The sequence below is a fragment of the Montipora capricornis genome, chromosome 13 (genome assembly GCF_036669925.1).
Source record: "Montipora capricornis isolate CH-2021 chromosome 13, ASM3666992v2, whole genome shotgun sequence".
Lineage (NCBI taxonomy): Eukaryota > Metazoa > Cnidaria > Anthozoa > Scleractinia > Acroporidae > Montipora > Montipora capricornis.
Genome location: NC_090895.1, coordinates 13766256 through 13793755, shown reverse-complemented (window position 1 = coordinate 13793755; position 27500 = coordinate 13766256). Strand labels below are relative to the sequence as shown.

Sequence of the window (27500 nt, the reverse complement as noted above, 5' to 3'; positions counted from 1 at the left end):
AAACTATGTTCAAGTCAACCATCCGAGGGATATAAACTTAAAGCTGAGTGCTTATTTTTAGTTTGCTTAGAGCTCAATTTTGGCATATCTTTAGAATATTTTTAATTTTGATAAGGTCGCATGATGCCTGGACAACCCATGACAGAAGAACAGAAACGAAAGAAGAGAGAAAGAGAACGACAACAACAAAGCAATATACCGGCAATAGGTCAGACTTGGTGGAAGAAGTTACTCCACAATTTTTTTTCTTAGACACTAAACCGTTGGTTATTTTTACGGATGCGTTATTTCAAGTGGATGCGTGCTTTTAAAAAGTGGTTTAATCGTTTTTGTACTTTGTCCAGGAATGAAACTCGAATTTTTATTCTCAACTGGAATTAAATAACAATCATCTGTACTCTGTTTGGACATAAAGAAATAGTTGACTTGTTTTTTTTTTTAGTTTTGCTCTAAAATGCAAGCGAGCAAATGTTTTTTTACACCGTTTGCCTACACTGTGTGCTTCGAGTGACAAGACAATTTTGCCCTTAAGTTATAAACATGTCATCGCAATGCGTTTTCGTAAAATTAGGGAGAAATATCACTAGCTTGTGTTTCCAGAAGTTTTGAAATTGTTTCAAGCACGGACAGGTAATTTGTTGAAGGTCTTATTTGAAGTTCGTCCTTTCTTGGTTGTCGTATTTTGCCGATTCTCAGTGTTCCAAGCAAAGCTGGCGTGTTTCAATACATCAAAATGTGAATGATCTCAGTCGTGCATGGAATGAAGTACGTCAATAAAACTCTTTTTTGACCTTGAACTGACAAAATTTCCTAACGCCGATCTGTCACATCACGAGCTAGTACCTCTGTCAAACGCGTCAAATTGTTAATTACAAAAGGGACCAATGGCAACTTAGCAACACGCGTCCCCTCAGTATTACCAATCAAATGAACCAATCATATTAATTTGCGTGTTTGTAAAAATATCAACCAATCCGAGCCTGAGGGTGAGATCCTGACCCTGGTGGCGTCTGCATGAAAGTGAGATTCAAGTCTAAGGTAACCAGAGGTTTTTCTCATCTCGCCGCTTCGCGACTGGTCTTCACCGCTTCGCACCTCTTTCGCGGCTCAAGAAAAACCTCTGGAACCAGGGTAGCGATATCGGTTTTTCGCGTGAAATTTACTAGCTGGGCAATGGGTTTTTCTAAAGAAGAGAGCGAGGTAAATGATTTAATTAAGCAGTAACCGGAAACACCAAAAAAACGTGGACAATTCGAAGGCGTGAAGCACGTCTTTGGACTTTTTCAGCCTCCATCATCAGCATTGATGTTTGAGGAGCCCATACTTGACAACAATGACAAAGGTGAGAACGTACCAAGGAAATGTACAGCAGCTTAAGTGCATCTTTATTGATTATTCCGGCACAGTTCCTCTTAATAAAACCAAGCATACGGTTTGCTTTTGCAGTCACACATTTGACATGGTTAGACCATGTTAAGTCCTTGGTAACCATGACATCCAGATCTTTCACGGATGAGACTACTTTAAGGCTGGTGTCGTCAAGAGAGTAAGAGCGCACTGGGCTGATCAGGCGCGTAGCGTGGTCATTTTTTCAAGTACGCACAAGTACATATGATCTAGAAACCTAGGTAAAGTAAGCGAAAAATACTGCGTTCTTTATTTCTTGTTCGAAATAGTTGTGTTAATACAAGAAAAGAACAAAGCGTCTTGCCCTTATTTTGAGCAAACTTGGCGTAAACAAAACATTGTTTTGGTTGCGCTAGCGTGACTGGTATTGTCAACAACGTTCTCGGAACGTCGCTCCTTTGCAACTTCGCCTTTTTGTTGCACGCTGACCAAACAACACTGCATTGTTTAGTGTAAAAAAAGTCAATGCAAAACTAAGTGAGAACATGGTATAGCTTTTGTTTTAGTTTTTAGAATTTAATCAAAGTTGTGTTTTCATAAGGAAATCTTGGTTGCGTATAAGTAAAATGTTAAAAAAAGAAACAATTAAAATTTCAAAATTTTCTGGTCACTTCAAGTACGCACGTGCGTATTTGCGTATAGGACGCTACGCGCCTGCTGATGCGCTTTCTTGAAACCCTAAGGTTTTCACATTTAGCATAGTCCATTGTTAACCACACGCTGACGATGGCCATAAAGATAACTTTTAAACCACTTTAGCAAGGGGGCAAGACATCGAATGGAGGGAAAAATAAAAGATATATACATGAATATAAGGAAGGCATCCCTTTCAAGCCTGAATGTTTTTATTTTCTATTTTTTCAGTCTTCTTTGCAACTGTCCAATTTGTTCTCACAGCCATGACCCAGTTTCGCGCACCGGTAGTTCAGTTAGTTGAGCACCGGGATGCCATGCGAGTCGTGAGTTCGACTCTGGACCGACCAACACTCAGGGTCTTAATTAAAACAACTGAGGAGAAAGTGCTGCCTTTGTAATTACAGGCCCCGTCTCACAACCTCTTCTGTTAATTAACACTGTGGGACGTAAAAAAACCCACTCACTGTTCGTGAAGAATAGGGGGGTGGGTGGGGGGAGACCCCGGTGATGTGGTCTGCCCTCCTTTCACATACATGCGTGGGTTGGGTGGGTGAGATCAAATATGGACAGATTACGGCTGCAAGAGGCGGCTTTACAAGCTGACGTCCGATCTCACCCTAGAGAAAGAATTGTAAACGGGGATGAGCCTTTGTGATATGAGCGGTATACAAATCCTAAACCATGAAATAGTATGGGCATCTGTGAACTCGAAACCTCTGGTCTACTGGTATTAGTTTACACTTTAAGAACCCTGCTAGAATTGATGCAGCAATTCTTAGAAGTAATCACAAGGAATCACAACAACTATGGGCAAGATCAATATCACACGTAGAATATCAATATCACTTCGCACGTAGACTCGCTTTGAAGAGAAGGCAGACTTGAACTCGGAAATGGCCTATTGATTTCATGGTAAGGAACTGGGCTCGATCTTGTTACGTCATCCGGGTATTTAGCATCAACGCGGTTCCGAATTCATAGCGTATTCAAAAATTTCCACTCTAGATAGCGTATTCAAAAGTTCCGGATTCGCCAGCGAATTCACCGGTTGCGGATTCAAAAATATCCGCATACGTGTGGACGGGGCTTAAAAAACGCAGTGTGTGGGACGTGTTCTCGACAACTTAGCAGTTTCCCTTTTCGAAAAGGGAAATTGCTTAGTTGTTGGCAACTTAAAATATAGCGTTTAACTGTCGACAAGTCGTCCCACACACTGCGTTTTTCACTTGTCGATAATTTCTGAGTTGTCGACGACTAAATGTCTAGTCTGTGGAGGCCCTTGCGCAATACAATCAAGGGTGCTGGACATTTTGAAGGTTGTCCGCAAAATCTATGCCACGAGAGCTAAAACGGATACGCCCGTAGGGCGAATCAAAATACAAGGGACACGTAAAAATATCCCTGGATACTACACAATCGTGAAATAAGATATTTATTAACCACCTTTTTCGCACTCTGTTTTAGTAAGTGAATTGTAAACAACCGAGAACGTGTGACACATTGCGGGGCAAACGTCGGCACTACAAATGACTAACTGTACAAGTATCGTGGAATACTTGTACTAGCTTCGCGCGTTTTCTGTACAATAACTAATACAGATGGATAGTAAGGACAAATATTCGCTGTTTAGAAGTGCCACCTTGCTATATCAGTGAAACAGATGCAAATGCAAACTTGCATTAGGGGAGGGGGGAGGGAGTACGTATTGTGGTATTGTTAGGAGGCATTTTGTCCTTGGAGACGAAATCCTTTCGACTTTCGCGATATTTTTTTGACTAAGAGAGTGTAGCCAACGTTTTCAATCTTGAAAAATGTGTTATTTTGGTTATTTGCGGTACTTGTTAGCAGGCATTTTGTCCTTGCGTACTAAATCCTAGTGACTTTTGCGGTATTTCTTTGCTGGCAAATTTTTGCTAACGCTTTCAATTTGGTTAAAACAATGCCAAAATAAGCAAAACTGTCATAAGAAAAATCTCTTTTTTTTTTTACTTCGGAATAAGAAGCTATGCTTACATACACTAGCTGAAAACTGTAGCCTCGATATGAATAAAAAGTTTGTTTACTTATATAGACCCGATTTCTCTCTTGGTCTCTGCGAGTTGGTTTACGTAAGAAAACCATGCTTGCGATATCTGCCTCGAGACGCCACAATTGTAATAACCGCACGTTGTGGGCCAAATGTTGCGCATGGGCGCTCGACAAATTCTCGCTCGACCGCAAAATTAAGCTACTAGAGCGGTTTTCAATTGAGTGTCGAAGGTAATTAGCGAATTACTTTGGTTTTGCATCTACTTCACTCAGTGATTGGTTCAAAGTTTTCGCGCCACTTTTTTAACCAATCAGAAGTGAAACCAAAACCAATTGTGGCTCGCGCGTGCACATTTTCCCGCCTTTTGTGTCGGCTACGTGTAATTACTTCGAGTTTTGATTGGTTTACTGGATTGTCTTTGGTTTTACGACACTCATTTGAAAACCGCTCTAAAAGGTATTGGTCTAGAATTAGCTGCAGAAGAATTACAACATCCTGACACGATACGACACGAGTAATACTTCGATTCTCAGTTGAGTATAACACTAGGGAAGTTTAGTGACAAACTTTCAGCGTTAAATTATCATGCTGTCAAGGGGAGCTTGCTTTTTTTGCAAGGGTAACTGCTCGGGGTTTGACATCATTTAATTGCTAACGGTCACCAGTTTGAATTTAACTGTTACCAATAGTATATTTTGGCGGGCTTCATCGCTCATGACGTCAAGGCTACAAGTTAGTCTTGGAAACGAAGCAAATTGCCCTTGACAACAAAGTAACTTTGTCACCAACCTTCCCTTGTGTCATACTAAACTGAGAATCGTAGTAGCCGCTAGCCACACAAAAGGATCACAGTTTAAAACAAAATCAAAACATGAGAATTTACCAGCATCAAATGAGTTTATAAAAGGAAGTTGATCAAAAGGGAAATCGAAAAGTTGACATTTCAAGCGACAGCCCTTGGTAAGAGAGAATTAAAGGGGCTAGGTCATGCTATTTAAGGTAATTTTGCTTATTTTTGTTAATTATGATCTCTAAACGGCAAATTGGCAGAGCAAGAGTCTTTCATTTGCAAACTCACGGCCTCATAACAACTGAGAATGATTTTCCAGCTTTGTAAATGAAATTTTGACAAAGATTGATATAATTTTGAAAAAAGGTGGACCGACGTTTTTCAAATTTACCCAAATTCAATCCATTTCATTCTTGTCCATCCATGTCCCTTCTTGGCTTCCCTGTGTTTTGTTAGAGTTCTTCTATAGTTTTGAACAGTTATTTTGATATTTTAGTTAATTCTATGACCATTCGATCAGTGCTGAAATTGCCTAAAATTGCGTGACCTAGCCCCTTTAAGGAATTAGGAGTTGAGGTTTTTTTTTTTAAATCTCATAGCAGGGCCACACTAAACAAGAATAAATTGGATTGGAACGGGAAGTGTTCATTTATTCCGTGAGGATAATGGGACGCTGATATACCAAGCAACAATTGTTGTTGAAGATTCTTTTAAGCACCGCGTGTTGCCTTTGTGTTGCCTTGGTGCAGACAAAGGAAACAAAAAGTCACATTTTTGATGGAGTGGTTGGGTAGGTTGAAATGCTACTGGTGCTACTGGTTAACAGACGCCTTCGCAATTTCCTTCAACGCTCGAAACATCAGCTTCTCAATTACTCTCAGGAATGCAGTCCATTTACTTACAACCTCACCACAGTTTATATACTAGCAAATTCTCGTGTTTTAAACGCTCAAAAACGCACCCAACTACAGTTTCTTTATAATCCCTCCCGGACATCAAAGCTTTCGTGCAAACGAAACTGAGAGAATGAGAGCACATATTCTGAGCTTTTTTGGTGGAATGAGCATTGGCGGACCTACGTAAGTTAAAGTGCTATACATTAATGTCAACTGTAATGCGAGGAATTATCAAACATTAAATGACTTGAGTCCAATAAGTAATAACGCGTTTGAGAGGGTTTCTCAAAATAGTCACATAAAATTCATTATACAAAAAAGGCAACCAACATGTTAACCAGAACTGGAACACCATGGGGACATCATGTAACTTCTATGGCTCTTGAGTGCTTCCATTGAACCAGCGCTCTTGTTCTAACGGAAGCCTTATGTGATATAAAATGCGAAAAATAATAATTGCGCGGAGGGCGCTGTCTTTGAACTCTGGCTCCTTTGAAAATTTGTCGCTTACGGAACAGCACTAACTTGTCGGCTAAAAATACGGGCTCTTGAAGAGCTCTGGGTTGCACTAGAGATTACTTCCATCCATCTGAAAACAGGATAAAAATACTGTTTATTGAACTTTTCTTTAAAAACAAATCCGTCATTATTTATGACTACAATGCACTTAAAGTGGCTAAAACCAGTTTCAACAATTGCAAGCTACTGTCTTATTACAAGGATCGACGAACAATACTTGTCACATTCATTGACACGTGATAGGTCACCATAGCAACAGGAGTTCCCTGCTAGCTGAGATCTCTTTTCGTTTGCGTTCGCTGTGCTGACGAATACGGGAAAACAGACCTCTGCCATGGGTGGAAACTCGTTGTGTTGAGTATGCGCGGTGGTCACTTAGCAATCGAATCCTCACGAGATACTTTACGTTGCGTGGGCTCACTTAACAACAGCAGAAATACTGTAAAGGAATGCGCGGGACATAGCGGGCTCACGTCAGAGTCAGCAAACATATCATGGAACATGCGGTTTGAAGAGTGCCATCCGAGGTCGTGGACGGCGTTTGGATCAAAGTGAGAATCGACCCATGGAAGAGGTCTCTTTTCCCGTAATCGTCAGCACAGCGAAAGCAAAAAAGAAAAGAAACCTCTGCTAGCAGGGAACAAAAGGAGGGTTGTCCAATACACCGTCATAATGAAATTCATAGCACTTCACAATAGACATCACAAAGTGTCCCCCAACCTTAATCCATAAAAAAGTAGTAACAGTTTTGCGAAACATAAAGTGCGGGACACTTTGTGATGTCTATTGTGACGTACCAGGAATCTCAGTACAATCTCATTATGTCGGTGTATTGGACATGTATGAAAGGAGAGCCAACTTTAAATTACGAAGCTGTAGCTCTTAATCCACCACAGATAACTTCAAACTTTGAGTTTCAATTTAGCCTGATAATTACAATCCAGCAATAAAAATGAAGGTCACTGAAATCCTTTTTGCGATATAATCATTAATTAGCGGAGATTTTGTTTATAACTTCACGATAAGACATTGCGATAAAATATTAAACATGGTCAAAAAACGGGAAAAAAGTTTAACATGCGACGTTTCGACTTAAATCATTATCAAGCAATGAAAATAAAAATGAACTCGAATATATAATGAAAATAAAGCAGGAAGTTTTGCTGATTACCCTAGAGACGCAATCAAGTGAAAAGCTTAGCTCGAATGGAGTCCTCTTGAGTATTGAGTGAAGGCTTAAGTTCCGTAATGAAAACACTGATCACATTTAAATTTCAACAGCTTCTTCGGCCAAAGGAGAAGAAGCCTGATTTAGTTAACAATCAATGCGTTGTGTATAATTTTAAATGTGATCAGTGTGACTCATTATGTAGGCTTTACTACAAGGCACTTGCATCAACGCATTCAGGAACGTAGGTATAGAGGTTTTGCACGGCAGCCATGTTGCATGGCAGGAACAATGAAAATGCTTTGCATTAGAAAGAACATTTGTTCCCAAAGGAAAAAGAATCTATTGTTCCTGCCATGCAACATGGCTGCGGTGCAAAACCTCTATTCTGCCATAGGCAAGCATCTTATTAATATCCATGGTGGTATTGACACCTCCAGTTTAAGCAGTCAATTCTCTTTTCTTAAGAAATGCCAAACTAAGTATGATTGTCTTCTGCAGGAAAAGTTTTTCAATAAGGAACTTAAGCCTTCAGTCAATATTCAAGAGGACTCCATTCGAGCAAAAGCTTTTTACTTGATTGCGTCTCTAGGGTAAACAACATAGTTTCATGCTTTATTTTCATACTATATTCGAGTTCATTTTTATTTTCATTGCAATGACTTAAGTCGCAATGTCGCATTTTAAACTTTTTTACCGTTTTTTTATCATGCTTAATATTTTATCGCAATGTTTTATAGTGAAGATATAATCATTGAAAGATAAAATGTAGGGTGCTTTTAGATCGATCACCTGTTGCTATGGTACTTTCGACATATTAAAATTCAGCTTGAAAGAGAGGTTTAGGGGACAAAGACAAAGGAAAGTGGATGACATGCTAATATATTTCGCATTTATTGCAACTTGTTTCCATTGTTTTTGTCCTCTCTGCCTTACTATCAAGCTGACTACTGATATTCCGAAAACGGCCTATGTCTTAAGCAATAATTGTCGTTTTACATGAAATCCCATCATAGCTGCTTGGTGATGCAGCGTTGTTGAGTCAATCCTTCTAACAGTTACTTGAAAGTGTTGAAATTGGTTTTAGCTTGAGTTTTGACCTTTTTTTGGGGGGGGGAGGGGAGGGGAGGGGAGGGGGGTTGTTTGACTCACGACCGAGTCAGTGAGAGGCTTCAGACTATTCCCGTCGCAACCTGTGAACTATAAAGCAAATCGGCCGAACAAAAACCTTCGGACAAAGTTCTCACTTCGAGTTTGGGGAGGCAAGTGATTAGGTGTGAGACTTGTTGATTATACCACCAAGCTTTTAATTCAAAACGTGAAAAGTGTAGAATGGCTGATGATAAAGCATGCTTCTTACCTGATAAACGTATATTCATTTTCGGCTCTGAAGAAATAAATGTGCGTCTTGTACTGCAGTTTAAAGACAAGCTCCTTGTCGATACCATCGTCCTAACAAAATAAAGGGAAAAAGGTTCTGTAACATCGATTACATCGAATTGAAACCTTTGTTTTAGGTCCATGTAGTCTGAACCGGCTTGATGACAACTTAAAATGATCCATCTCTCTCCCCCGATATACTGTCTCGCGTCAGGTGAATGTCATGTTTTCACGAAATTAATATTGGACTGTTGTTAGTATTTTAGCAAAGCTGATAAGGCAAACAAGGTTAACTGCTAAGAGGATGGGGGGGGGGGGGGGGGGGGGGGGGGGGGGGGGGGGGGGGATGGGAGGGGGTAGCGGGTGAAGAGCGACGGCAAACAGTTCCATATCGCTGTTTGAAAGGATGTTAGAGTAATATTGGACTGTTATTAGTATTTGTATATTATTATTAGTAGTAGTCGTAGTAATAATTGTTGCAATTATCCCCTGTTAATTCAGTTTACATTTTAATTGCAAGAGAGTGGAATAAACGATTATTTATTTAACTATTTTAAAGACTTGTTATCTGGTTATTTCTAAGTGGAATAATCTGACTTTTTGTAGAATGAAGTCACTCTGTAACAATAATCTGACTTCGAATAATACGACCGGATACCCATACGCAAGGGAGTTGTAGCCTCCCCCAAAAGTCGAAAAATTTCGTTAAGTTCCTGAAGTCCGCTCTCTATGTTCACTAGTGTTCGAGCCACATAATCTAGTTATAACTATTCAATTTATTTCGAAGGGATAAAAGGGAAAGTAAGACTTTAAGTCTTCTCGGATAAGGACTATAAACCGTAGGCCCCGTCTCACAAATATCTTCCTTGTTTAAAGGTTCTCTGTGGGACGTTAAAGAACCCATACACTATTCGAGAAGAGAAGGGGATGTAGTTCCCGGTGATGCGGCTGTCCTCTGTGAGAATGTTCTCACACGGCTCTGCGTAATGTCTCTAAAAAGGCTTGTGGTGTATGAGGCCACCTAAGCAAAAACAGCCATTAGTCAAAAGGACTTCGTCGAGTGCTGGGACATGTTGTAAATGTTGCTGTAGAAGTACTGTTAACGTCTCCTGTACCACCTCTGCGAGTCTTCTCAATATTTCAGCCACCATTCCTAAATTTCCGAGCCTTGCGAGCCCTCAGTCAACTACATCAGTGGTTACCGTTACCATGGATACGAAATTAAGGTCAAGTCATTCATGCGTGAAGTTCAATTCAAAAGGTGCAAGTTGAATTTGAAACTTGAAAGTCGAATGTGAAATTTTCTACTTCGATGTCAAATTAAAAGCTTCAATGTTGGATATAAAACTTCGATGTCGAATATGAAAATCAAGACTCAAATTTGACACTTGGATATCAAATTCCGAAGTTGAATGTTGGCGGAGATGTAACCCCATAATTTTACAGTTGTTTGCTCAGTGCCCTAGCCTATGTATGACTGTGAGGCAGCCGGTGACCTTTATGCATTGAGACAGACCTCACTGCTTTTATCATGAAAATCGTGTTGTTGTAATTCTAATTAGTCTACATTAACATCAGAAAAGCACGAAGGTTTGTACCCAAGCAGGGTCACCGGCAGCCTCGGTTCCATTCTTAGGCCAGGTAACCTAGCTACAACTGTAAAATGGTCTAGTGATATTGCAATTTGGCAGTTTTAAATTTGGTCACTTTACCTCGACTGGTCTGGCAACAGAATAACCGATCAGTGGCAAGCTAGCCAGCGGAAATTCGTCCTGCGACACAGAAAATAGAGAATTTGTTATACATAAAGTTTCTCGTTCGAGAATGACAACACTAAAATGTTTATCTGACATGTTTACAAGAAGAGAACGAGCCGCCATATTTCCCATGTAATATGGGTTCATGCTCGAGTGATCTCCACAGCCAGAGGTAATCAGGTTTGCAATGAAAATAGAAATACTAATTAAATGAAAAAGAGGTTACGACCACTCGCATAATATCCCTGATGAAAATGCTGGTTCATTATTAAATGAGTAACACGACTACAAACCTCGTGCGTTTTGTAGAAAAACAAACAGAAGTTTGTAAAGACAACCCATAACTTCTGCCATCGATTGCCAGTCTTGAATTTTCTCAACAACTCCCCACTCATTTGATTCTGCAAATAGATTGAAACAAGAGATTTTCGTAAGGAAGAGTTCAGTGTAATGTTCAAAATCGTAAGTTGTTCTGTTTTTGGTTGCATTTGTTTTACAAAATTGAAATCCATCCAGCTATCCTATAAATATCTCAGGGCTGATACAACAAAATAATCCCGACAAGGCACTATCACGAAGGGGCTCAAGCCTCTTGGTCAAATCAAAGTAAGTCTCAATTGTTTTTAAATATTCAAAATGGCAAGCTGTCTTTGTGAAAAACAAGACGCTTGATGGCGTTCACTCCTGCCATTCCGTAGGAAACAACGGTTCGGAGTAGATTCATATGGCTGAACTAATGCACGAAAAGTAAAGACTGTAAGAATCAGAGGAGTGCCCACTTCGATCCTTTACGAAGAGAATGAGAGAAACTGGTCCCGCTAATCCTAGCCCTTCATGGCGTATGAACTGAGTTACAAAGGCAGCTCCAGGGAACCGGGCTGAAAGCATAGATAAGGCGGCTACGTCAACTCCTATTCGCTCCATGTTTGATGTTGGAACACAACACCACCGCCAGATGTAATTAGCTGCATGTCGATTTTGATGAGGGAAGAAAACTGGAGTAAACAGACAAAACCCTTGAATCATATTGAGATCAATGAAACTCAGCCAAGATACGATTGCAAAGGTGGGAGACAGGGAAGACACCACCACACAAGACCGATTCCCCAGGCCTTGAGCACAGTGTATTCTCACCCATCTTGAAATTTACCCAGTCCAACACGACTAAACAACTTTGCCAGCTTTTAAAGAAGGCGTTTAAGAGCAAAAAGAGGCGATTTTGTCCTTTTCAGCGATGTTTTCTTCCGTCGACGTCAGCAAAGCAAACGAGCAAAACGCCAAATCTGAGTCGATGACTGCATTGTTATCATATCATTAACTAGTAGTTTTGTTACTCAGTCTCCCTTAAAGTGCCCCTGTGATCAAAAAAACCACTTCCTTTTTTCCTTCCGATTTTGAAAGTGTGTTTGCTTAACACCTGACTGGCAAAATTTTTGAGCTTTGATTTTTATCCAAAGGCTGTTTACTTTCAGTGTAAGTTTTGGATTTCACGGTCCGCCATTACTCACGTTCAAAACTGACCGATTGGACCTCAGACGGTTGGATCCAGGGAAAAGTGACGTCAGAGGCTCACTAGCTTAAAATTTCAGCGTGTGAACGCAGCTTATTATATATGCAAACCGTGATTTTAAATGTCTGAAAGCCCAAAACCCCCGTGCTGCATATTAATTCTGCAGCGTACACACGTATTGCATTCTTAAACTAGTGAGCCTTCGACGTCATTTTCTCCTCGATCCAGCTCTCTCAAGAACATAATGTTAGTAATGGCGGACCATTAAATAGGAAAATTACAGTTAAAATAAAGAGGTGTCTTTTTGAAATCAAGGCTTAAAACGTGGGTCACTTAGTGTTTTGTTAACATAGTTTTGAAATCCAAAGAAAAATATGAATTGATTTTTTGGTCACAGGGGCACTTTAAAGCAAAAACTAGTTGTAAAACGTCATAAACGCAGCAAACTAAAGGAGAAACAACGCTATGCAGGAATCACAGAGTCTGCACACGCAAAATATTGCTGCTCACTAGAATGCCTGCTCAATAGGGTTCTTCCTGCATGCATCTAACTCGCTAAATACAAACTAAGGCATGGACATTAAGTTTATTTTGTCAAATAAGGCTTTGTACAGACAAGATGTAAAACAAAATGTATTATATCGCGCAAACTCACCCGAACTGACAGAGAGTGCTCCTTCATGCTGATACTAGTGTTTCTATGCCAGCAAACCCTCCTTGTGGACATTGTATGCGTGTGCGCATGTCTCTTGTCAAGAGTCGAAACAGGACTGGAACCAGCTTCGTCATCTGACCCATCACCGTTTGTTCTTCCTGTGATTTTAACAGGGGTGGGCAGGGGTAAAACCTTACCAATAGTCCCCATTTGTGGGTACGGTGAATCTCCATTTACTGAATTTTCTGTAACAAACAGATTAAGGTCATTTCAAAACAGTTTATTTGTGCTGTACAATGTCTTCCACGTGGCTCAAACAATGTACCGATCGATCAGAACAGTGACTCGCAAACAGATGGATGTTATAAATTTAGCGCAGTGATAACCAAGAGCTTAAAAAGAGGATTAATAATCGAGCTTATGTCCGTCCGATTTCAAGTTAGAATGCTGAACCACCAAGTATCAATTAGTTACACTGTCAGTCACTCAGAACCCCCCCCCTTGCCTTGGTCACTTTCCCATTGCTCATGGACTACATAAGGTAGTCTGTTGCACTCTAAAACACAACTCCGTCAATAAGGGCGGGGGGTAGGGGGGAAAAATCGATGTAGAATGTAATTATGACTATGAATATTCGAGATAAAAAGCATTCCAACACTTTACAAATATTTCAAGTGATTTTAACAAATTGTTTGGCAAGGGTCTCGCCAGATTTATATTTAATGAATTTGAAGCGAGTCACCATGAAAGTGAATTCAAGATTATTTTGGTATTGGTTCTAGCAGGCCATATTGGAAACACAAAAAAAGCACTCAAGCAAGAACACGCAAGGTCAGGCTGAAGCCCAGAAAGATCTACCGCGGCAAGACCAAGGGTCACTCCCGCATCAACACCTGTGGCACTTTCCACCCCGTTAAGGCTCAGAGCTTCGCTGACAACCTCAAGGAGAAACTTGCTTCGCAAAAACCAGCAACTTGGATGCCAAATGGTCTCACCTCCGTGATGCCATCTACGACTCAGCCATGGCTGCATTCGGCAAGAAAGAACGCAAGAATGCTGACTGGTTCAAGGCTTGCTAGGAAGAAATGCAGCCAGTCACGGAGGCCAAGAGGAAAGCGATGCTGCAATGGCTCACAAGCAGAACCCTTCCCCAAGCACACGTGACGCCCTCCGAGAAACTAGGAGCAAGGCCCAGCAGACTGCCCGCCGCTGTACCAACGAGTACTGGCAGAACCTATGCACCAAACTCCAGCTAGCAGCGGACTGCGGCCACGCAAAGGGGATGTATGAAGCCATCAAGACTGCCACCGGCCCTACGAGCGTCAAAACAGCCTCGCTCAAATTAAAGACTGGCGAGGTCATCACTGATCAGAGCATGCAGCTCGCAGCTCTACTCAACCCAGAAAATCGTCACAAACACTTGAGGAGCTTGACAACACGCCGATACTGGACCATCGACGGTCCCGCCTGTGACAAGGCACCGAGGAAGGACAGTATCCCGCCGGAAGTTTTGAAGCATGGGAAGCAAACCACCCTACAACCGCTTCATGAGCTCCTCTGCCTGTGCTGGGAGCAAGGTCACAAGACATGAGAGATGCCAACATAGTCACCCTGCAAAAGAACGAGGGTAACCATAGTTATTGCCATAACTATCGCGGCATCTCTCTTCTGAGCATCAATGGCAAACTCTTCACTCGGGTCACCTTGAACTGCCTGAAGAGTCACCTCAGTGTGGCCTCAGAGCCGGGAGGTCCACAGTAGACATCATTTTCTCTCTCCGTCAGCTGCTAGAGAAGTGTCGAGAGCTGCAGCAGCCATTGTTCCTGGCCTTCGTGGACCTCAAAGGTTTTGACTTGGTGAGCAGAAGCGGGCTCTTCAAGATCCTCCAGAAGATTGGGTGCCCTTCAAAGCTCCTGGCGATCATCACCTCCTTTCACCAGGCCATGCAAAGTACGGTCTGCTTCAATGGGGCCACCTTCAATGCCTTCCCAGTCAGCAGTGGAGTAAAGCAGGGCTGTGTCCTTGCTCCAGCCCTGTTCGGGACTCTCTTCTCGATGCTGCTCCAGTATGCCTTTGTAGACTGTACAGCAGGTGTCTACGCCCGGACGAGGTCAGACGGCAAACTCTTCAACATTATGTGGTGCTCATACTGGAGCTGTTGATTGCAGACGACGCTGCTTTAACATCCCACGGCGAGGAGGGCCTTCAACATCTCGTAGACAAGCTGTCCCACGCCTGCAAGGAGTTTGGGCTAACAATCAGCCACAGGAAGACTAACATCTTGGCGCAAGGTGCTGAGTCTCCCCAAGTCATCACCATCGACAACAAACAGACAGAGTCACCAACACCAAGGTCCTGGAGCGCGCTGACTCACTGAGCATGCCATGACTGCTCATTCAGCCACGCCTTCGATGGCTCGGCCATGCACATCACATGGAGCCTGACCGCCTGCCAAGAGAAATCCTTTATGGAGAACTATGATAAATTATGCAAACTATTTTGGGGAGTCAACATTTTTTCTGCACCTGGAATGGGGAGGGTCTCCCCAAAACTGGTAGGCCAAAATAAAAATGCACCAGCCCTTCCCCCTCTCTAATTTTTGACCGGTCCCTTACTCTTACAGCAAGCCAATGATAATTTCTCCAGTTTCTTTGTGAGTAAGGCTACAATTCTTGTTTCTCGAACACTTTCAGCCCTCCATTTCTACTGTTTACGGTTTTCTCTTTTCTGCTTCCGTTTAAACTCAAGAATACGTAATAAGACCGGAACGTTTCCTGGGAAAATGGAGTCGATTATCCCAGAGTCTCGCCGGGCGCTCACCCGCTGCTACGTTACAAGGAAGTCATCAAGCGAGACTCGCAATCTGCACTAATCGACACCAGTGCATGGGAGGACATCGCTAAATACCAAGATACATGGCGGCAAAGTGTCAAAGCGGGGGTTTCAAAGGCGGAAGCGAACGCTAGAGTCCAGGCTACATGCAAAAGAGCGGCGAGGAAAGAACGCGCAGCCTCTGGACGCGATTCCACGTCTGCGACACCTGCAACAGAGACTGCTACTCCAGGATCGGGCTACACAGTCATACAAGATCCTGCCCAAATCCCCATCGCTAACCATCCCCTCTTCGAGACGAGGATGCCACGACAAATCTTGAAAAGGTGGGCTGTGAAGCAAATATTCCCGGAAAGATAATTCTGAAAAAATAATTTAAGGCCGCTAAAATCGCTTTTCTTTTTTTCCCGCCATAATCTGCGCGCGAAAAATGATTGACGTATCATATTAATCACACGTGAAAGGATTGGGTGTGAATTGACAGCCTTCACGCGCGATTTGCTACCTTAGCACGTGCCCGAATGCTGATTGGCTCAGCATAATTGACTTTCAAGTAGGGAGCGGAGTTATTCAGCAGACCGTGAACTGCACGCGAAATCTACAAGCTCGATTTTCTTGGGGGTCTCTTTTGACGCCAAAATTACAACTTCTCAGACCTCCTGTTCCAACGGCTTTTAGATATCGCTTCCAAATTTTCAGTAATAATAATAATAATAATAATAATAATAATAATACCAACTTTATTCATTCACTGAACAATGAAAGGGAGAGAGACGAGAGCTTATCCCTATACAAGGTTATCCGCCCGGATGTTATTGATCTAGAGCCGATTTTGATGAGAGAGGAAAACCGGAGTACCCTGAGGAAAACCCTCGGAGTCGGATTGAGATCGACTGAAACTCAGCCCACATACGACCTCGAGGCCAGGGTTGAACCTGGGTCGCAGAGGTGGGAGGTACGGTTGATAACCACTAGGGCACCCTGACTCCCCAATTTTCAGAATATGGTGCCTGATAGCGTCATCGCTATCGGGACCGAGAGGTTTAACTCACATGACATCATTTCCCCTCGCTCATCACGCTCCTTACTGTGCCTCGAGGGGCACCCGTTCTAACAGATGATTGTACTACCTCAAATACCGTGAGAAGAATTTTTCGTTTGTATTTGGAGACTGATTTTACGACACTTTTTCTCTTTAAATTAAGTATGATATGAGAGTTTCGACTTTGTGCGTGATATTTCCGTTAATTCTTAACATATCAAAAATTCCGGTATTGGAGTGCATTCATCTGCGACTAAGATGCAACAAACTACGGTTATTTTCGCTATAAAGTGAAGGGGCAGGAGCTTCTGCAGCACACTCAGTCGTTCTGAGTTTGACGCCTCAAAAGTAAAAGGCGATATTAATCGTATTAATCGTCAAATAATTCAAGTTATTAGCTTTAATATGATATATAGTTTGACCCTATACAAAAAATTGCGGCGCGACAATTTCATTCTTCCGCGGACACCTCGTTTTCCTTTACCGAGACCTTAATCCTTAATCCTTAAGGTCACTCCCACAAATACTGTATATCGTTTGAAAATCCTTAATCCAATCATTTTCTCCACACCAAACAGTAATTGAAAGAAAGAGAATACTTCCCAGAGAGCAAAGCCTTTGTTAGCATAATCCTATTATGGAAAAAGCAATAGTTAATGGGATATTATATACACACAAACTATAGTAACTGCCCCCTCACCTAGTTCAAATTCGGTGTAGCATTCTTCACAAAGGAACCGCGTTGATCTCATGTTGGGTGTGCGATAAGCCAAGTGCGATCTTTTCTGTGAACAACCTCCGCAGATCTCCTGAAAATAAACGCAATTGCATAAATTTATTTGGAAAATTAAGGCTCAAACCACTATTTCCACTCAACGGGCGGTTTTCATGTGAACACTTTCATACTCCTCTCAACTTCGTTCCCAGGGTCTCTTTGTCAACGACAATGGAGTCCCTGGGAAGGAGGTTGTACTCCTCCTTGGGTCGCCCATTTTCCCGAATACACTGCATTGCGCATAAATGCACATCAACATCAGCTGGGCGTTCATCCTTCAATATTAAATGCATGGTTTCATTCATGTAAAAAGATAAAAGTCATTTTTATCTAATATAATCCAAGGCAAAGTAATATTATAAATAGTAAGACTTACGCGATCTTGGGCTAGTTTTACTGACTTTTTCAAATCCTGAGAGAAAGGAATAACCAAAATAGTTAACATAAAGGAATCAAGACACTACTCCTAGTAGAAAGACTGCGAAAGGTGACATTCAGGAAATGTCATCAGAAACTACAACTCGTGATACTGTCATGAATTTAAATCATTCTAACCCGTCGGCACGAACAATGTGCACTAACGGTACAGTAATTTAATCTATTGAAAGCAGCATTGAAATTCTACAAGAATACTGAAACGTCATCTTATATGTCCTGTACAGATCCTTATAAATGGGTCAATTCACGCCCTTTTTTTGGACATGAACAGGGGTGGAGATATGTACAAATTAATAGACCTTTTTCATAAATGGCGGTCAACTTATAATTCTTTTGTCGAAGTGCAAATTAGCCTACCAAGCCATACAGTGAATTGAAAAGAATTCTCGCTCTAAAATGAGGCTTGGTAGGCTAATTTGCACGTGGACAAAAGAATTATAAATGTGACCGCCATTTATGAATAAGGTCTATATGTTGGCAAACTATCCAAACCGTTGCTTCTTCAAGGGTAAGGTCTATTGATAAAGAAAGTGTTCCACTTCATGCGCCAAATGCTTTGGTTATAGTCAACAAATTAAGTGAATGTTGAGAAAGTTCTCAAAGACATCTTAAGGAGAAAACAAAACTCAGTAAGCAACTCTTAATCTTCAGTTATACTAACCATGAAAAATCTCACCTCCATCCACTTGTACTTTTCTTCCTCGGAATTGGCAGCCAAAAGCAACTCCCTTTCCTCTGTGATAATAGCAAAAGCATAGAGGCCATGCATTTCCGGACCATCATTGTCGAGCTGAAATAAAATAAATTCTTCATAGATTTAACAGAAAAATGGGCGACTTTCTTCTTGTAGAAGAAACAAAAGTAAGGAAATATAAAACAGGCAGTGCTAAGCGTCTAAGACCTAGACACTCGTATCATGACGATTCCTTAGAGGTACTTATAATTATAGCAACAAAGAAAGCTCTGCTGCCCTTTTAAAATTCCACTATTATGGCCGTTTCAACCTTGGTTTGCAGATAAGTAATGGCTAAAAAAGAATGCTAAAAAGGATAAAAAAATAAGTCGCATAAAGGATATAGAATTTAGTTGTAACCCTACCTGATATTGTGCTATAGAAATACGAGCGTTAACCGAAACAATTTTTGGCGAAGTTTGCTCACATTTAGCGGAATACCGATTAGAGGTTATTACTATAAATCTTTAGTAAACTACAAGAAATTGTTTATATCATCACATGCACTGTCAGCAAACACGGTAAGTGTTTCAATTATACCGTTACAGAATCCAGTGGTATTTGACCTCGCACTCTGAATTGGTTGGTAAGGGTGACTCCTTTGCAAGTGTAAAGAAGGATATCTGAAAACTGAAATAAAATGACTATCTCGCATTAGGGCGTCAACCACGCAACAACAAACTGCATACTCATCAGAGAACACCACAAAGGCAACGACAAAGATTAAAATGCAGCTACTCCGAAATTATCAACATTGCCGCCGCTAACCTCCTTCAATTTAAGACGCAATGCCGCCTCGATGACCGCTGCTGCAGTGGTCTCTCCCCAGGACTTCAATTCCTTCTACGAGTCTTTTGTTTAAGCAATTAGCAGTATTTTCGGATTTAATGTGGGAGCGCTTTAATAAATTTAGTTTCTCTAAAAAGGTGGTCAAAGATTCAAGCTGCTTGACATTCAAAACGCTGCATAAAAATCCTGCACTTCTATGAGAAACCACCAATCTTTCTCTGTTTTCTCTACTTAGCAAATCGATGACCTACGAAAACAAAGGCCTTTGAAAACAGGGATACTTTGAAGAGAATTGTTTGAGTTAAGCGATACACGTCGAATATACTCGTCACCTACAAAATGCGTCAACGACAAGAGACGAACATTAAGACTCTAATGAATTGAAAACTTGACCCTGTCATATGGAATGTTCAGCAAATTTGGACGTTAATTATTGTTTCAATACTTTACTTTGATGAAAATAGAGCCAAGAGTCTTGTACAACGTTTAAACGTCGCCCAAAAGAGAATGCCATATACGTCTGGTGTAACGTTTTCCACCTTATCCAAATTGAACTGTCTTACTAACGAGTTTTCAGTAACACTGGCACTTCTTCCTGATTTTTCTTTCGTTCAAATCTCTAGCGAATGTGAAAATCTGAGGAACGGTTAGGCTCTTTCAGGGTTCAGTCTTATCCCACCAAATTCTCAACATTCATCGCTTAGACGGTTTTACCAGGAAAAACATTCTCGGTTGTGGTCCCTTTCTGTCGATTTTTTGCAAACATCCCTCTCTGACGAATTCCTGAAAACAAAGAGAAAAAGATGATGATACTCAAAGGAATGTCCATTTGTCGATACTGGTAGAGGCACCGGAGTAGAAGTCGACTATGCTAATCTGGGACAAAATTCTCTTATATACAGGAATAATGTAGTTATTTCATGGCTGAATGGTCAAACAAGACTACACTTCCTTTTAGAAAGGTCAGTAGCTCTTAACTATCCTAAAACTTACATACTCAGCAGAGAGGAGCACGTGCAGTAACTGGTGGTTCACAAAGAGTGGTGTTAAACCATGCCTTAGCAAGGGTTGTTTCTTTTACTAATTCAAACTCACCCTTCCTGCTTGAACAAGGTTTTCAATCCCAATAAGATCTCTCTCAAGCTCGATGATCTTCTGAAAGTTCTCCTGCAAGACAATTACAGCAAAATAATGTTTGAATATCCCGCTATGTTCAATCACAAGATTGACTCGTCCTCCCGCTTAATTTCGATGTTGACCAGACAATATCAAAGAACCTTCCTACAGTATTCTCTTGCCTTGTTATAAGCCTACACTAACTGAGACCATAATGGCTGCAAAAAATGGAGGTTGCTTTGACCTCCTCTAAAGCGCCAAGTTCAAGTGAAATCTTTCGCACGAACAATTAAAATCTCATAATTCTTATGAAAGGAAAAAGTAAAGCAGAAGAGCGTAGAAGAACCTACATTTTTACAAGTTAACGGTTTGGGTAAAAAGATTCTTATGACCATAGTGCTTACAATAAAACTTAGCTATTGGGAAGGGTAATCTTTGCTGACATGGTGTGCCCAACGATGTTTTTTTCTGATTTCTGAATTTTCAGTTTTCACTAGAAATGTGACAAACTAAGAGCCTGCTTTAAAATTTAAGTGTGAAAATCGGTTCTTGTCCAACAATGGTTTGAATGGAAAATCTTTGCCCATGGGTTCTTGAATTTGTACGTTCGCACAGGTAGGTTTTAATTGTAATTGACAGGCTTCTAGAGACTGGACATCAACCAACCGATTAGGTGGCATTGTTAACGTTTGAACACGACATCGCGGGTAAATCAATGGCAGGCCAAGTGAAGTCAATTCTGCGCTCTGATTGGCTACCTGAGCAGACAACATAAGGAATACCCTCTTTGCGCCTGCTCATTATACGGGAGAGACATGTTCAAAAATGTGCTATATAACAAATCACTTAATGACTGGTCCCTCGGGAAACAGTTCATTTTGTTTCCCGAGGGACCAGTCATTAAGTGTTTATTAGGCAAGTCACAAAAGATGCAATTAAACCCGTTTTTAGAAAGAAGGCTAAAGTAAACTCGTAAATGTCCTATTCCGTAAATTATATTTCCAAACAACAGTCAAGCAAGAGTTTCTTACAAGCTTTTTGGTGCTTTCTTCAACAGCTTTGACAGCTTCATTAACCTCATCCAATGCATCTACAGAAAAGGCAAAAGAGAAGTCAGCAGTCGCAGAACGAGCCAAAAATTACGACAGAAAAAGTATGAAAACTTGAAAGAGCCACATAACCAGTGTAGGGAAATGACTCCCCCCTCCCCCAAGCATAGCGTGCCATTGATTAACATCCATTTTTATTTGAGAGATAAATCATTCACATCTACTTTCAACCATTTCACTTTAGTGATAATAAGAAGTTTTGATTAATATTGGGAAGAGCGCCCCTTATATTATTATAAAGTTTGCTTGCAGCTCTTTTGATTAAAACTGGGAAAAGAACAGAAAATTGCATTTAGAGTATTTTAGGATAAAATGACTGAGAAGTTGATGAGAAAAAAATTCCATCGATTCTTTGGGGGGTTCACTTGATTGCATTGAGGGAAGTCATTTCGCTACTTACTTCCGGTGAAATATCCAGACATACCAGTGCTGTCAACACTCACCCATAACCTACTATTCAGTTAGTGCAACCCCATAATAATCCTACCTGCTGCTGTCATGAAAGGGCTACGATTGCCATGAAAAGCTCTATTCTGGTCTTACTACCAGACGCATATAGATTTTCTGGACAGTGTACACAATTTTTGATATGATCCCTCAGTGATACAATAATTTCAGCCGGCAACAAACTACTGTCATGCTGGTTGTAAATTAATACTCTAATTCGTCTTTTCGATATCGGCAAGGTTCAACCACACTACGCCACATGGCAAAATAAGAAGAGATATTCAAATTATTGTTACAACATACCTTGAGTGTCTTGGTGTTCAATGTGTTCTTTTGTGTAAACATTAATAAGTCCTGAAAAAAGGGGAACAAATGTTAAAAGAAACAATCACCCAAAAATAATGTGCATGTAATTTGATTTGCATAAAGGTTTGTTATTCACTCAATTTAAATCTTATAGTATTAGCATATGACATTTTAATGCCAGTTTACAAGCTTATACTAGTCTATATTAATTTTAGCTTGTGAAGAGTTTCCTATACGTGTAACTAAAAATAACGGAACATTACCAAGTCCAAGCGACATTGTTTTCCTTTGTTGTGTCTCCTAACTTTTTGTTATAGAAGTTTGTTGCATGTGAATTTGACGGCATGAGCGACATAAGGGAATGTTTCTGCACTTTAACTGACAACATTATAAAGTCGTGAAATGGCAATATGGGTTAACAGCAGTTGTCCTCATGACAATATTCTCAGGAACTGATCCCTGTAACTCTACCGCCTGAGATACAATGCAAAACCGGCGGAGCCGAATCGTGGTCATCTTAGATCTTGACTTAATTAAGCAATTAAGTGTACTACACGTACTACAAGTATCTCTCCACTTACTTTCCAGCAGGAACTTATAATGCACTATTCTTTGTGACGGCTTCAAAAGGAAAGCATTGAATGGAAGATAACACACTTTTTGCGTCTGAAAAGTGAAAAAAAAAAAGCAGCAGTTATTTATCAGGGAAATGCTACCTGAAAACAAAACTCAACCCCCCTCCCTCTTCTTGAAATAGCTGGCCCCTACGCGACCAGCCCTTGCTGTAATGTTTGAGATGATTTTAGGGACCTTAAGACCGACGACAGGGACGTCACCGAAATAGCCACATCAAAATATGACTTTGCACTACCGTAAGTCTTTCGCGGTTATTCCCCTATGATCTGGTTCACAGTTAGCAATGTTGGCAAAGTATCCCAAAAATAAACTGATACAAGAGGTTTCTGAATAAAACGAAGAATGAAAAGTTCACATTATCGTCAAAACCTCACATTTGGTGATTTCACATTGATGTTATGAATACCACAAAAATGTGGGGTAAAATTCGTGCTACACGTTCAGCATTTATTTCACTCTTTTAACCTATGATATCATTGTTTTTTGGCTTTGCCGTCGCCATTGTAGTGCCTTAAACTCTCTTTTTGTTGTCTTCGATTCAAAGACAAAAGGTGAATTTTCACGCTGCTACTTCACCCGAAATTCCATGCATCTAATCTCCCATCCATGTACATGAATAAATGTTTCTTCTAAGCAAAACCACCCTTCACCTTTGACTTCTAACAAACAACGAGCACAAAAAGGGAGCCGCTAATGTCCTGCTGGCAAATCAGCAATAATGCGCTACATTGCAAAAATGCGTGCATTTGCTCCATGCACTATACACCTTGCATATTAAAGAAAAGCAACAGAATGCACTGATTAAGTAAAGCCAGGTTCTCACTAGCAGCAAGCAACATATGTACATGCAGATGCATTACGGTGTTATAAACTAGTGTCTTCTTCACTAACAAAAGGCACAGATGACCAAGACTCTATTGTTTGTATTGATGTCAATTGTGAGGGTCCGGCTTATGTGCCTTCACCAAAGCGTCCCCTTAAAGTCATACTGGCAGGTACAGCATCAAATAAACGGTAATTATCATTGGGGCACAAGACAAACAGGAGACGAGGAAGGGAAAAGCTAAAACTAAAATTAATGTAAGCAACTGACAATGTAATAAACACCTCGAATTCCTTGTATGCTACTTCAAAATCCTTGTAGTTCTTAGTCGCATCTTCTAACTCCAACATAACTTGATCGTGCTTCTTTACGTGATGCAAATAGCGCTGCATGAATAGGAATCCAGACAAAAAAAACATATTGTTCAGTGAGAAATGAAGAGAAGTTTACTCCATCAAACACAGGAAATAATGAGGAAACACTGAAAACAAAAACGAAAATAACGATAACCAATAATCACAAAAACATGACGATGACTAATAATAAAATATAACGACCATTGGTAGATACTACACAAGTGTGGAATAGTGCTCTCGGTGTGCGCTAACTCGGAGGTGATTTTCCAAGTACTAGTCACCTCCGAGTCGCCGGCGCCCGAAGATTTGTAATTTCCGACCACATTTCACAAAAATAAAGTAGTTTTTTGGTTCGCTTTTGTTCAACTTGTATGGTATATAATAAAACAATTATTCACCTCAGTGTCCATGAAAGCGGTGGGTATTTACCGAACGTCTATTCACCTCCACTTCGGTGAATAATTGTTAAGTAATATTATAATGATGACCATAATCACAAAAATAATCACAAACTTCCGTTAAGAGGTTATCTTGTTTATCTATAGAAAAACTATGCCAATCATTTTGGCCTGGTAGTGCAAAACCAAAGGAAGAAATTGAAATTCTAATTTTATTAAAACGAGCTATAGCATCAAGCAACAATAGCTAACTGAGCACGGAACACACTTTTTAACACTAACTGTAGCAACATCTGAAGAAATTAGAATGGTGAGATATGTATCCACTTCTTCTGAGTTCCAATCGGTCAGTTTTGAACGTGAGTAATGGCGGACCGTGAAATCCAACACTTACACTCAAAGTAAACGGCCTTTGGATAAAAATCAAAGCTCAAAATTTTGCCAGTCAGGTGTTAAGCAAACACACTTTCAAAATCTGAAGGAAAAAAGGAAGTGGTTTTTTTGATCACAGGGGCACTTTAAACTGGATAAAATATGCTAAAACGTCCATACAGAGCCTCTGTTTTTGCTCATTAGCGCTTACCTTTTCAGTGTACCAATGCCATCGGCAATGATACAGATGCAGAGCATGATAAATATAAGAGGGCCACCTACCTTAATTTGCCTCATGTTGCGTAGAATTAAGTCTCCAATTCTTGGAGTTCCTTCAGTTTTTGACGGCCCGCTCGCATCCCTACAAAAGGGAACAACAGAGTAAGCGGTAATCAAGACCTACCTTATTCAAAGATCAAGTTCACACTTTGATATATACCGTACAAATTATTCGATAACAAAATCTGGCCGGTGATGGCAAACAAAGGGGTCATTTTGCGACACTGAATTTCTTCCTATTCTAACCTTGAAATAACCAACCTCGTTATGACTGGTCATGTTATCAACCAATAAAATGGTTTTAGGAGGGGGAACTTGGGTGTCCGGTAGATTTCCTGGAAAAATTACGAAACTTTGCCGAGAACTTTCGACAATAGGATTTGTAAAACCAAGACTGCGGCTTTCTAGAGTTCCTTACTTTGGGTTAAAATCTTTTCCACTCTGCCAGGAATTTAGATTTCGGTTCTTCATTTTGGAAGGCAGGCTTAAGAATGCCAAGGCTCGAGGATGTTGATTGTTGACAGCAGGCCGAGTGTTGGATAGACTATCTACTTATCATTTTTTGAACAACAAGTTTAACAACTATTTAAATAAAGTTAACATATCATCTCCATTAAATCTTACCAAAGCGCCATTCTGTGCTCTAGTTCTGATAGAAATGCACAATGAAAATCATATATCGGGTCAAAGGTCGAAAAGAGAAGTTTCTTTGTTGGTTCAGGAAGTACCCCTTCATCACTAAAAACATCTCGGAAAGCCTGTCGTAAACGAAATCAAGAAAATTAACTTGCAAACTGGCAATGGCTCGTTTAATCCCTTGCAGGGAAAACAACAAATAAATAAACTGTTGTCTCGTGTATTTATGGCATAACATTTAAAGTTACGGATCAAGTTTCTTCATTTGGAATGTCCCCGAACTTTGAAGTGCAGAATTTCATTTTGAGTCTTTCACATGTTGCAATAATAAACTCGTCAGGAAGAGAGACAATTTAGTGAAATGAAGGTTAGAAAGATCATTTCTGAGATAGATAAACAACTTACAGGTATATGAGCAGTTGCAAGTACATGTAAAACCGGAAAATCAAAGTTGAACGGGATTCAAAGCTATGACTGTGCGATTAAAAGGATTTCACCTCTAGTGGCGGGGAATTGCACTGCATTGCACCAGCACTTGCTCTACAAACTGGACTATCGAGGCCGTAATTGGGAGCGGGTTTACTGCGAGTTCAAGTTTATCCCGTCCGACGTGAATAAAATGATTTTTAGAATATATGAAGTTACATATATCTGAACTGCGGAACAATCTCTTACTAACCGATCGAAAGGGCCATACTGAGGAATATTGACCCAGGGTCGTGCCAGTACAGACCGATCGCAGCGAGGTCAGTGCAAAAATGATCGAGGGCCAATAATCCCAAGTACGGTCCCGAGCAAGTGAGGTTAGTAAATTATAAGGCATCGTTCCCTTGAGCGATCGGACAATTCTCCGCTTAGTGAATGTAAGTCATCTTTGTCTTCCATCAGCAAACTTTGACCAGTAACCTTTTACATTTAAAATCCCATCTTCATGGAGCAAACACTACCACAAAGATAACATTTCTTTGGCACAGTAGTCCTGACACTCGCTGAAAGATTGTACTTCACTTAATTATGAAATGACTGGTGGGTTCAAAACATTTACGACTCCGAGGTAGTGTATGCGTAAAGCAAATTCTGACATGAAAAAGCTACAGGTGTTTTCTAAGAAAGGAGTGGAAAATACCAAATACTTACAACGGTGACAACTTCCAAATCTTTGACGTACCTAACAATTAAGAAAGGGATAATTTCAGTTCTCAAAAACTGGGCCAGTAGAATTGATTTCCAGCTTAATGATTAGCTGATCACAACTAGGTTATAACCTTGCTGTTACCACTGAGATCATAGAATGTGTAAAAAATGCTTTGGTGCCGTTTTCTGACATCTTTTTACAGTTAGCTGCAGGTAGTTAGCTACAAAGTTTGCCAAGAAAATTTTTTCTTGGAATTACAGACATTCACAAACATTCACAAAGAAAGACAGTGAACTTATTCCACAAAAAATGTAGAGATTGTGGCAGTTAAAATACGACCAAAAAAAAGGCTATTTGCACACAAACTTCAACAATGGAAAATCAACCCGTTGAGGTAGGTGGTACGTTATCGTCCGAGGGTTTCAGGACATGAAAGTGTTAATCAAAAATGAGATAGGTAATCGATCACAAGAAATTAACCAATGGTAAATATCTAAGTTTTAAGGTACATGTAATACTTACGTTCTCTCG

At 40.5% G+C, this 27500-nt stretch overlaps 1 protein-coding gene across 1 annotated transcript in view; it reads right to left on the bottom strand.

Moving 5' to 3' along the window:
• Positions 1-3458: 3458 nt before the first annotated feature.
• Positions 3459-27500, bottom strand: part of LOC138028295 (FERM, ARHGEF and pleckstrin domain-containing protein 2-like) — a 61422-nt gene continuing 37380 nt past the window's right edge. Inside the window, exons 17-35 of the mRNA XM_068875780.1 lie at positions 27492-27500; positions 26972-27002; positions 25823-25956; positions 25202-25280; positions 24078-24179; positions 22916-23000; positions 22332-22382; positions 21504-21562; positions 20452-20523; positions 20071-20139; positions 19108-19197; positions 18511-18624; positions 17773-17808; positions 17322-17430; positions 12748-12992; positions 10876-10983; positions 10538-10597; positions 8806-8897; positions 3459-6347 (exon numbers count right to left, since the gene is read on the bottom strand). The exon at positions 27492-27500 is cut by the window's right edge and continues 47 nt beyond it. Coding sequence (XP_068731881.1) covers positions 6266-6347; positions 8806-8897; positions 10538-10597; positions 10876-10983; positions 12748-12992; positions 17322-17430; positions 17773-17808; positions 18511-18624; positions 19108-19197; positions 20071-20139; positions 20452-20523; positions 21504-21562; positions 22332-22382; positions 22916-23000; positions 24078-24179; positions 25202-25280; positions 25823-25956; positions 26972-27002; positions 27492-27500 — 1627 coding nt within the window. The 3' untranslated portion in view covers positions 3459-6265. The remainder of the gene's footprint in view (positions 6348-8805; positions 8898-10537; positions 10598-10875; positions 10984-12747; positions 12993-17321; positions 17431-17772; positions 17809-18510; positions 18625-19107; positions 19198-20070; positions 20140-20451; positions 20524-21503; positions 21563-22331; positions 22383-22915; positions 23001-24077; positions 24180-25201; positions 25281-25822; positions 25957-26971; positions 27003-27491) is intronic.